The sequence below is a fragment of the Amyelois transitella genome, chromosome 11 (genome assembly GCF_032362555.1).
Source record: "Amyelois transitella isolate CPQ chromosome 11, ilAmyTran1.1, whole genome shotgun sequence".
Lineage (NCBI taxonomy): Eukaryota > Metazoa > Arthropoda > Insecta > Lepidoptera > Pyralidae > Amyelois > Amyelois transitella.
This window is the reverse complement of record NC_083514.1, coordinates 7,711,534-7,722,766: the sequence shown is the minus strand read 5'-3', so window position 1 is coordinate 7,722,766 and position 11,233 is coordinate 7,711,534. Positions and strand designations below refer to the sequence as shown.

Sequence of the window (11,233 nt, the reverse complement as noted above, 5' to 3'; positions counted from 1 at the left end):
ATTAAACGCCACCTACAGAAAGCGACGAATTTAGCGCTACCCACAAAATAATAGTTTTTACCGGGATTAAAAGTAGGTACCTTATGTCCATCCCAGACTTTTAATTGTATATACGTGATATTTCAAGAAGATTAATTCAGTTGATAGCCCGTGAAGAGGTAACAAAGAAACAAATGAACTCACTTTTTCATTCATAATATTAGTAGGTATCACAGTTAGTCACGCTGTTCCTTATCCTGACACCTTTCATTTCAGTTATGCGAATTGAAGAAGGTACTTATTTTCATAATATAACCACTGACTGCCCGACATTTGCAATCTAATTTCTCGGGATCGTTTTGTAAAAAGACTTCGCGAATTTTAACTTGTAGAATAACTTCAGTTATTTCATACTGCCAGCCAAGTTGCATTAAAGGCCGCTCTCATTGCAAATGAGCACTATGCCACTTCTGCGGGAATTCTTTGCCACAACGACTTCTTATGTTCTAGAAGAGTCATGTTCGTTATTTAACTGTCAATTTGCATCATTATAATTTAAAATTATATAAATTGAATAGATTATTTATTAAATAGATTGAAACAATAGTCGTAACTATAATAATTGGTTTAGACGACCTAGTAAGTGATTGGCATATTAGAAATTGGAAAAGACTTAAGTTTAGTTGTTTCAAATTTCTATAGTGGTTGGCTTTCATAATATAGCTTGCAGATATTTTGTTACCATGTTATAGGATTAATAATGCAGATAATTGTCGGTATGTGGACGCAATGCATTTGTTTGCAGGATACATATATTATGCACGTACTCGTATTCAAGAACAGATAGTCAAATAAGTCGTTGTTTCAGCGTGAATGTGAAAATGGAGGCGAGATTGGAAGATTTTAAAACTTATAACATTTCTATATATTCAAATTGTTTAGTGGTCCCACTTTTTGTCTGCTTATGAAGATAAAATCTGATATTTTACGCAACCAACGTATCAAGAAAGACGTATAAGGACGCAAAATAAAATCACGAAATACTTTTGCTTACATTTTATTATTATAAAAACGATTTGATGTGTAAATTTTGTAGCTTAGATATAATGATAACTTACTTGACTTACATTTAAATTTATTTCACAACATTATCATAAATAGAAGAAAGACTTAATGAAACACGTTACAAAGTGCATTTAAAATAAAACATACGATGTATAATAATGCCGGATAGTATACAAAAATAATACTGGCCACAATCAAAAGATACAACTGTTAAAAGGAAAAAAAAATAGTGCTATCAATGATAGCAATGGCATTTAATATTCGGAGAAGCATTTTTTTTATCTGATGGTAAAACCTATGGTAATTTGTACTCTACACAGGTTTTCATTGACATAAAATATATGTTACAGTCACGATCGAGTGGCAAACAAAATTTATTTATTTCTAAACAGTATTTGGACAAAACTTACATGTAAACAAATAACAATTCAGAATTTGTGTAAACAGATAATTCACATTTTTTGCATAATTACATTACAATACATAAAAAAATTTAATAACAAATTGCAATGAATTGAATGCTTACTTAAATATGCTTACAAAGTACATAGGTTTGATTTATTTACGTTCTAAGATTCATATTTACGTATTTAGTTATTACTTATTTAAAAAAAAACTACAAACAATAAGGGTGTAACTAGTTTTAATAAAAGTGAAATGAAAATATTCTGAAAATGGTTGAGTATTTAATCATTTGTCAAATAATATGCAACTTATGAAGATTAAGAGTATTTTTAATTACATTTAAATTAGTTATAACTTTATACACTAGTTTGGCTTATCTAAGTTGCTTGACTTTTTCATTAAAATCTTTCTAAAAAATCATAAAATCCTTGTATTATGGTTGCAATATCTAAAAATTGAATAATTTATTTTTACATTTTAACGTTTTTATAGGAACACTAGCGACCCGCCCTTGCTTCGCACGGGTAGCATTTAAACCTATAAATCTTCCTCTTGAATCACTCTGTGTATTTAAGAAATCTAACAAAGTCCGTCGTGTAGTTTTAACAATCTAAGCGTAAATACATACATAGGAACAGACGCGCGAAGCTGCTTTGCTTTATAATATGCAGTGAAATTGAACATTTTACTGGTTCTTTTTTATTTTTATCATTACATTTTACTGGTAGGAATTATTAATAATTAATATCAATTATTAGTAACTAAAACGGCATGAAAATTATATTTTACAGGTCTTTTTTGGTATTGTTTCCTTTACCCAAAGTCATATTGGGGGGCATCTTGTACACCTACTTATCTTTTCTTGCTTTTACTTTATCCTTTAGTCACCTCCTATGACATCACTGAAAGAAATGAAGGATTCTTACTTTACTGTACTGGTAACTACATGGCTTTTAAATTTTATTATTAAAATGGTGAATATATTTCTAGACTTATCCATAATTAAAGTTATTTTGAGTAGAACTTATGCTATTGCGTCCATAGCGTCTTTGGCGTAATCTCGACCTGAAATATCCAATGAACATTTTAATATATTTTTTTATTTTAAACATCATCAAAATATCTAACCTACTCGTAAAGGTCAAGTAACTCAGTAAGTCTGTATAGCTAGAGTTCTATAGATAAGATATTTTAGTTGCTTCAATCTTGAAACGGTCTACAAACATTGGAAACAAATTTACAAAAAAGTACAATAATTTTTTCCCTAGGAATAATACCTAATACATGCGCGAAGTGTCGGTAGTCGAATCGGTAAGACCCGATTAAAATGGGAGTCCATGGTCAAAAACATTCCCACGGCTCGTCTTCAAAGTGGTAAGGATGCAATCGGGTCTGAAGCCAGGAGGAAGAATAATCCATGTACTCTGAACTTTGAAGCATTAGTCTTATTAAGCTCTGAACTATGTGGATAATTTTCACGTCTTTAAGACTTAGATCTTAAATATGAAAGTATCATGGCCTCATAAATAAAGATTTAAAAAATGTATTTTATTAAGTACTTAAATTTAGTAGTCTATGTCAAAGTACCGTAGACTCATAAAAATCACACACAGGCCTCCTTTTATGTCAGCGAGTGTTAAGTTCCACTTGTTCAAGCACATTCCCTTTTCTCTCCTCCCTTTTCATGTTCTCAGTTATACACAGACATGTTTTCAAGGAATGTTAGTATCAGAAAATTATGATTAATTTGATAATATCACTTCATTACATTTGAAAGTAGAATATATTGACAAAACTAATATATATATATCGCACTATGGCGAACCCACCACTAAAATAACTAAGTCCCTTCACTGCGTTACGCCCTTCACTGTAATAATTTTGCGCCTGAGGTCCGCTTGTATTAAAATAATTGGCATTAAAGATTTTTTGTACATTTATAACGTTAAATAAATTGTCTACTTACACATGGTGTCTCTCCACTTTCAATAGTCTATCTTTTTTAGGCGTTATTTCTACACAGAGTACTATGTACTTATTATTACAACTTTGGCTGGAAAATAGAAACAATAGAGTATAAGACATATGTGTAACATTTTTTTCTATAAATTAATAAACATTAATATCTTGGGAAACAGCTGAGCGATAGTTTATTAAACTTAGTAAAATAATACGTTTAATTATAATAATTCAAAAATACTAATATTTTTTTGTCACAACCACCTAACCGGGGATCGAACCCGGTTTTGGAACTTACTAGGTCCTAAAATAGAACAGACAAACAGTTAAAACGAATTTGATAAGAACATTAAAAAGTATATCCAATTGCTGTTCTTTTATTATGAGCAGTTAACTAATACTTACGGTTCCCCAAGTAACAACCTCTTACTAAATAAAGAGGTCGCTTCACCATAATGTGCGGGGCTGTCACTCTGCCAATCATCGCAAAATGTACTTCTTGTGCGATTTCCGAATATATCGCTTCCATGCCATATCCATTTCTTGGGCCTGAAATAAGAAAATGATAGTGAACACGTAAAGTAATAAGTATATTTAAAATCAACACGTACATAGATTGTTTTTTTTTTGTTTATTGCGAATTCCCATTTTTTTATCTTTAAAGTTAACTAAGGTCAGGAATAACATAACATCGTTCTTCTTCTTAGCGTGTCACCATCCCTTCAATGACATTAAAATTTTTACACCATAATATTCTGCCTCATTGGGGACTGTCATCAAAAAAGAAGGTCTTCATAGTATGATAGTGTGAAGGCATATAGAGCAGGACAACATAATGTTCCATTGTTTAGGAAATATCGGCATAAGAAGTATTAACAGAACTTACCACGTTGGATCTCTCATCACATTCTTCCCGTCGAAGCTATATATATCTGTGTTCCAGTTGGCAAGAACTGCTCCAGAACCGTTGAACATGCTTGCCCAGGAGTCGATCAGTAACTCTCCTCTCAAGTTCACCACGGGAAGATGTTCAGCGTGAACGTTCACCATTGGCTTTATATTTCTTATGCTGGGATTAAATTAAAATTTAGTGTCAAGTTAAAGAACAGCATACATACATACATACATATGGTCACGTTTATATCCGACTAAATGGCCACGATCAGCTATTTGGCTTAATGATAAAATTGAGATTCAAATAGCGACAGGTTGCTAGCCCATGCCCAAGAATCCCAAGTTTATAAGCCTATCTCTTAGTCGCCTTTTACGACATCTATGGGAAAGAGATGGAGTGGTCCTATTCTTTTTTGTATTGGTGCCGGGAACCACACGGCACAAAGAACAGTACGTTTGTAAATTAAATATATTTTACTACCTGTTAGTGAGAAAAGGTACAAAGCTCCCAGTGATTTTTAATTTCTTCGACTGTTTGTGGCATTCTGCTTCCGCTGCTGACCAACCTCTGCTGTTCCTCGTATATATGTTACCAGAATGTGGCGTGTTTAACGCTGCAATACGAATCTAAAAGAATTTTGCAATCATAGAAACGATATAATTAAATAAAACGTGTTGAACGTCTCCCGGATAAGTAATTTTCTTTTACTTTGTAAATAGAATTCGAAAAAAGTTTGTGATCAACATAATGACGACATTTGAAAAATTTAATATACAATAATTACTTACACAAAAATAACCCATCAGAAAAAGTAATGTTACGTTCTTTTGTTTGGGGATGCAAAATTAAAATCCATAACATCAAAGTTACGTTAGCTCCATCGCCAAAAGATGTGTATTTGTAATGAAATTATCATCAATTAAAATCAAGTAAAATGTAAATATTACATTTCTGTTCTAAATATGAGCTTTTAATGTAAGAAAAGTCTTACTCACATGATTTCCGTACATAAAAACAGGATCAGCAGGCGGAGGAGAATGGTACTGCATCACGTGTCTAGGAGCGGCTGTGTGCATTTCATTCGCATCCAACATTTTGCCCATCTGAAGATAAGTTTTTAAGAATAATTTATCAGAAATTTCATTATAACACCAGTTAGTACTAGTTAATAATTGATATTTCAACTTTAGATATACGAATTTGGAAAATAAGTTTTGATGCTTCTTCACGTTTACATTTTTGATCTCCATTAAATTGTGTTTAGTACGGGAAAGGACACAGGGTACTTTCACATGGGCGGAGACGCGAGCGAAAGCTTACTTATAGTTACAAAGTACTTTGTGGTTGCTGGTCAAATAGAATAGAACCTTATTTTGTATGCGACAAAATAATTACTATTATTTAGAACTATTGCACCGTGTTTTTTGCTTTATGGATTAATATAGTACGTCAAGATTAATTCATTGCCGTATTACGTTTTTTTTTATCGTAACATATCAAATTATATCGAATTATTCCAAATATACCTTCATCAACCCACTTATACTTGCATTAGTAAAATAAACAGGAAATCAAAAACATGTTTATGAAATAATTACGGGAAAAATTATATTACAGTCCATTTATTCTCAATTGGAATAACGTTCAAACAGTTATGAATCAATAAAAACATCCTTACCGTAATGTGTTGCCACCCACTTTCGACCCTTAACAGTAATATTTTCTTTTGTAAGACGTAGGCCAAGGTTCCCAAAGGCGTACTCGATGTTCGCTGCAAAAGGAAATATCTGAAATATTTCGGCAATGGGAGGTCTGTTTGGAGGTAACTGTATGATATTTTATATTCACTATTTTCCGGAACGTTGTCCTTATATGAGACTTTCATGGGAATAATATTTATTAATACTACAGGTATAAAGAGTTTATAAACAAACAAACAGGTATTCAGTGCACGTAACGAACCTTTATTTTATCTCGGACGTTTTGAATCATGTAACGATGATCCGTGGTCACCAAGCGACGATAAAATAAAGATACGTTACATGCGCGTTAAATACCTGCAGAATTTATAAATAGTATAATGCAACGCTAAAGTTTAAAATCAGTTTAATGGGAATGTCTAAAATTGGGACTGTGCTTTCAAAGATATTCATAAAAAAATATTTAAGATTCTAAATCAATGCAAATGTGATCATAACGTATTGTTTTACACAAAATTTCAGCGAAGTCTTTTGAGAATATAAGGGTGTTATTAATAGGTCAAGTGACCTTCAGCTTTTTACTTTCCATCTTTGCATATTTCCTCAGCTTAGTCTTTACCAGTTTATGTAAAGCTGTCTGCTAAAAACCTAGACCCCCTGTTTACACAAACCGAAACTATATGGGAGTCTAATTAAATTTTTTATTCATTATTGGATTTAGCATTCGTCTGCCATCTCACCTGATGTTTTTTTGCAGGCTACGACTGTATATTCTAGCTTTCGTCTTAAAGATTACTAATAGTTAAATGTAGTTTTTACCTTAAATAGTGCAGTAGTAGTACTATAAATTACAGTAATTGTAGAATAGAAGAAATCATCGTCATCTGCAGGTTCGTCTGAAAATTCAAATATAAATTAATAATGATTATTCGCACTAACCATCTCGTACATGCATTAATGAAAAAATAGATGTCTGCCAGATACAATTCTTTGTGAGTCCACTCGTATTCAGTGGTAGCTCTTATATTGCTTAAATAAAACGACTAATATTTACAGAAAATAAAACATCGTATGATTAATACGATGACCAAGTTGCAAATTAGTTTTATTAATAAATTAATGTTGATCAATTCATAAAAAATAAGTAGTTTGGGAGGTTTGGTAAGCTAAAGAAAAGGATAAAATATATAATAATCACGAAAGAGAAAAAGAGTAAACACAGTAAAAAAAAAAATACAAACTGAGTTTATGATTAGTGATTTGCCTCATGATTTTTACCTGTCGGGCTTTCGCTAATAGAATAATAGTTGGTCTGAGAAATTATTCCCCCAGGGTTCCCTTTTGGCCCCATTACAGAAACACCTGGAGGCCCTGGCGGCCCAGGGGGTCCTGGTGGTCCTCGTACCGAAACTGTTGAATTTGGACACGAGCAATGTCCTGGTGGGCCCTGCTTTCCTGGCTCTCCAGGAGGTCCCATATCACCCTTTTCTCCTTTGATTTCTAACAACTGGATAATAAACAAAACACTACTAGATAAAACTGATTTTTTTTTAATGATATGAAATATGTATATGTATTTAAGACGTGTAAGCATGGAATCAATCAATACAATTTTAATATTAGTTTAAACCTTGTTCAAATAGAACAAAAATGTCTATCTAAAAAGTAAACTTTGTAATTTACCTTTTCAGGATCAGCACTATCGCCCTTTTCACCTTTTGGACCCGGCTTTCCATCATGTCCTCTTGGCCCTCTGGCTCCCTAAAACATTTAAAATTGCACGGAAACTTTTCTAAAGACCCGTGTACTGAATTTTGATTTAAAATGTCTTATCTTTTTAATCCAATAAATTTAACCTAATGAGTCCTTACCACTCGACCTTGCGCGCCAGAATTACCCTTAGCTCCTTTGGCCCCATCTTTTCCTTGATCTCCCTTGCTGCCCTGTAAAATGAACGAGCATATTTTTATTACTTGAGTCGTTTATATCAAACAAGGATTAACTGTCGATTACAAGGCTTATTTTTAATTTTCTTCTGTAAAAGAGAATGAAAGAGTGTAAAATTTTTCACATAAGTTTATAGGCAGTTCGCAAATTGGAGTATAAAGAAAAATGCTATTATCTACGGCTTTACTCTTCAAGAAAGGAGGGAGTCTTAGCGCATAATTTCAACGTACTAACTGCCACTATCTAATTACCTTCAACAAAGCGATCTCATGAAGTGGAACATTCCCCGGAGGGCCCATTGGACCTGGTGGACCTGTATCGCCTTTCTCTCCTTGATCCCCCATTGGACCCTGAGGCCCTATAGGACCGGGTTCACCCTGCACCCCCGGCCTGCCATGTTTTCCATCAACGCCGGGTTTTCCCTGGGACCCTAGATCTCCCTTTTCACCCTAGAATAATAAAAAACATTTAACTTATACTGACATATATCAGTTTATCTAAGTATTCCATAGTCCAATTATGTTATGTAATTAATTTTTACTTATATAATCATGGTACAGAAAAAAAATTCAACTTGAATTTTTAAATTTTAAAAGGTCTGAAGGAGGTAACACACACCGAAGTTTATTATATTTGGCATTTACATTAAGCAAGCTAGCTTTGGTTTAAGAAATTACCACAGGAAAAAATATACGAAAATAATAAAAAAATACACTGGCGCTCTTTTCTAATCTCACCTTTTCCCCCATGGGTCCTTGATTGCCAGGAAATCCTCTTAGTTTATCAATAATCTCTTCTCCTGTAATCAAAATTAACACAAAACTGAGTTGGGCAAAGTTACAAGTTAACTTTTATTGATATCAAAAAATTCAATGAGTTTGCTTTAATAATATTCTTTGTACCATAAATCATGGATACCTTAAAGTGGTAAAAATAGATCAAACAAAATAGAAAACAAATATTTCTGATTGAATGAATCTTATTACAAAATACAATATGCTCATGCCCAACGCACGAAACCCATATCCAGGAAAAAATTGGCTCGGATAAAACCTTCATCATATTTACCCAAACAGTTATATTTTCGTTTCTTTACGACGATTCATGTTAAACAAATAAAGGATATAAAAACAAAGTGATGTAGATAAAAGAATCTCAATGCGTTCTGTTCGACCGAAAAATGACACAAGCAGATGCGGTACTGAGCTACCGACGCGGAAAAGATTCCCGCGACATTATCAATCCCTCTTGCTTCCTCTAAGTACTTAGTGAAAGAGACAAATGTACAGATCCCAAGTTCATTGGATAAAAGCATAGTACGGGCCTGGATACGGATCAAAGCCAATACAAGCAAAAAAATTTGGGGATTCAATCTACTTACGTTATTACTTAAACGTGGCCAGAATATTTTGTTTGTTATTGAAATTTCAGGCTTTGTACGTTTGCTCTTGAAAGATCTAAATAAGCAGTAAATTGTTTGGGAACGTGAAGAATTTAGGTTGAAACAAATCTGAGAACTCACTTTCAGTGGCGTCGATGTCTTCATCTAAAATTGAGGAAAGTTTTGCAGAGGCGCCAGGTGGGCCGATTTCCCCTTTGTCTCCCTTTTCTCCTGTAAAATTTTGAATACATGTTAAAATATTGAAATCTTGGAATTTCAGTTTGATTCTTTTCTGGAGTTATGTGTTGGTCTGACTTTTTGTTGCATTAATATAATACTAGTAATAGTTACTGTATTTCTACTATAATTTCAACATAAATCACGACCACCAAGACTAAAATCTAGTCTTTACAATTTTTTTAGTGAATGAAAGATTAATTCACTTATATTACACAACCTTATGATTTTATTTGAGAAACCATTAAATAACAAATATTGTGATTATTCCACCAACATTAACCAAGAAAGAAAAAACATTTTATTTTGAAGCATTGGTGTTATTATTGATAGCTACTAGGTATAACATACAAACTAACCTGCTAATTTCTGTTTTTTTAATCTTTGTATGATGAAAAATCTAAAGATAAAAAATAGGCGGCCATTTTAAAATAAAATAAGTAATTAAACCTTTAGATCCTGGGCGTCCATGTGTACCCGGCACCCCTGGAATGCCATCAATGCCTGAAGTTCCTTGTTCACCCTTTTCACCTCTAGGCCCTTCAGAGCCGATTTCACCCTATTAAATTAAAAAAAAATTATACAAATATGTACAATTCTAAGAATATGAATAATAAAGAAAATTTAATGACAATCATAATATCTTCCTGATATTCTAAAAATGCTTGTTGTAAATATATATATGTATAAATATTTGCTCTGAATAAAGTTAATTTGATAATGTCTACCACAAAATTATTTCGTGAGATATTTTAAAATAAGATGTGCTGGTTTTTCATTGAACACATTGTTAACATTTATTAAGGAATTCGACATACATTGAACACAAGTGTATGTCGAATTCCTTAATAAATGTTAACGATTTATAGTTGGTGGTAAATGATAAGACATTTTTGCGAATACTGAATAGTATTCACATGCATACATACCAATAAATAAAAAATTTTAAAGGATTCATGTGAATTAAAAAACAAAAATAATTATTATCTAACTTTAACTACTAATAGTAAAAAAAGTAAAATTAGTATATTTCTTGGCAAACCGCTTGTTGAATTTTTTAATTACCCGGTCACCCTTTTCACCTCTCATTCCCTGGTGCCCCTTTTCACCTTTTTCCCCTTGTTCGTCTCTCCCCCCAGGTGTTCCAGGGGGTCCAATAGGGCCTTGGTCACCTTTTTCTCCGGGAACAGCTACTTCTGTCTCTTCTGTTTCCTGTCAAAATTACATCTAATAATATTCATGGCGAAATAAGTGTAAAAAAAACCATATAAGCATACAAATGTGCTCCAATTTAATATAACAATGAACTAGAAATTATGACTTTGGTTGTGTACATGTACATTCAAAGACATAATTTCTAACTGCACCTTGAGGTGGAACTGACTTGGATGTTCTAGTCAAAAAAATGTGACTAATGTTACAAAAACACTTATTAATTACCCTATAACCAGGCCCTGGAGGCCCCGGTGGTCCGATTCGCCCTTCAGGTCCTTGGGGCCCTCGCTCACCATCTTTTCCCGGTCGACCATCCATACCAGGTTCACCGTCATTTCCAGGAGCACCTTTGTCGCCTCGTTCACCTTTATCACCATTTAGCCCTGGTGGTCCCCTTGGACCTTGAGGTCCTGGTTTACCCTGAATAAGAAACATACCTGTAAATATATT

General features: G+C 33.0%; 1 protein-coding gene across 2 annotated transcripts in view; it reads right to left on the bottom strand.

Moving 5' to 3' along the window:
* Positions 1 to 1,059: 1,059 nt before the first annotated feature.
* The window catches only part of LOC106135153 (collagen alpha-1(XVIII) chain), a 59,428-nt gene continuing 49,254 nt past the window's right edge, over positions 1,060 to 11,233 (bottom strand). For both annotated transcript variants that reach the window (XM_060946587.1, XM_060946586.1), the window contains exons 9-25: positions 11,009 to 11,203; positions 10,634 to 10,780; positions 10,019 to 10,127; positions 9,473 to 9,562; positions 8,688 to 8,749; positions 8,202 to 8,399; positions 7,875 to 7,946; positions 7,687 to 7,764; positions 7,282 to 7,510; positions 6,823 to 6,899; positions 5,982 to 6,074; positions 5,299 to 5,406; positions 4,784 to 4,929; positions 4,295 to 4,477; positions 3,814 to 3,957; positions 3,416 to 3,502; positions 1,060 to 2,514 (exon numbers count right to left, since the gene is read on the bottom strand). In XM_060946587.1, the coding sequence (XP_060802570.1) occupies positions 2,442 to 2,514; positions 3,416 to 3,502; positions 3,814 to 3,957; positions 4,295 to 4,477; positions 4,784 to 4,929; positions 5,299 to 5,406; positions 5,982 to 6,074; positions 6,823 to 6,899; positions 7,282 to 7,510; positions 7,687 to 7,764; positions 7,875 to 7,946; positions 8,202 to 8,399; positions 8,688 to 8,749; positions 9,473 to 9,562; positions 10,019 to 10,127; positions 10,634 to 10,780; positions 11,009 to 11,203 (2,091 nt within the window). In that variant the 3' untranslated portion in view covers positions 1,060 to 2,441. The remainder of the gene's footprint in view (positions 2,515 to 3,415; positions 3,503 to 3,813; positions 3,958 to 4,294; positions 4,478 to 4,783; positions 4,930 to 5,298; positions 5,407 to 5,981; positions 6,075 to 6,822; positions 6,900 to 7,281; positions 7,511 to 7,686; positions 7,765 to 7,874; positions 7,947 to 8,201; positions 8,400 to 8,687; positions 8,750 to 9,472; positions 9,563 to 10,018; positions 10,128 to 10,633; positions 10,781 to 11,008; positions 11,204 to 11,233) is intronic.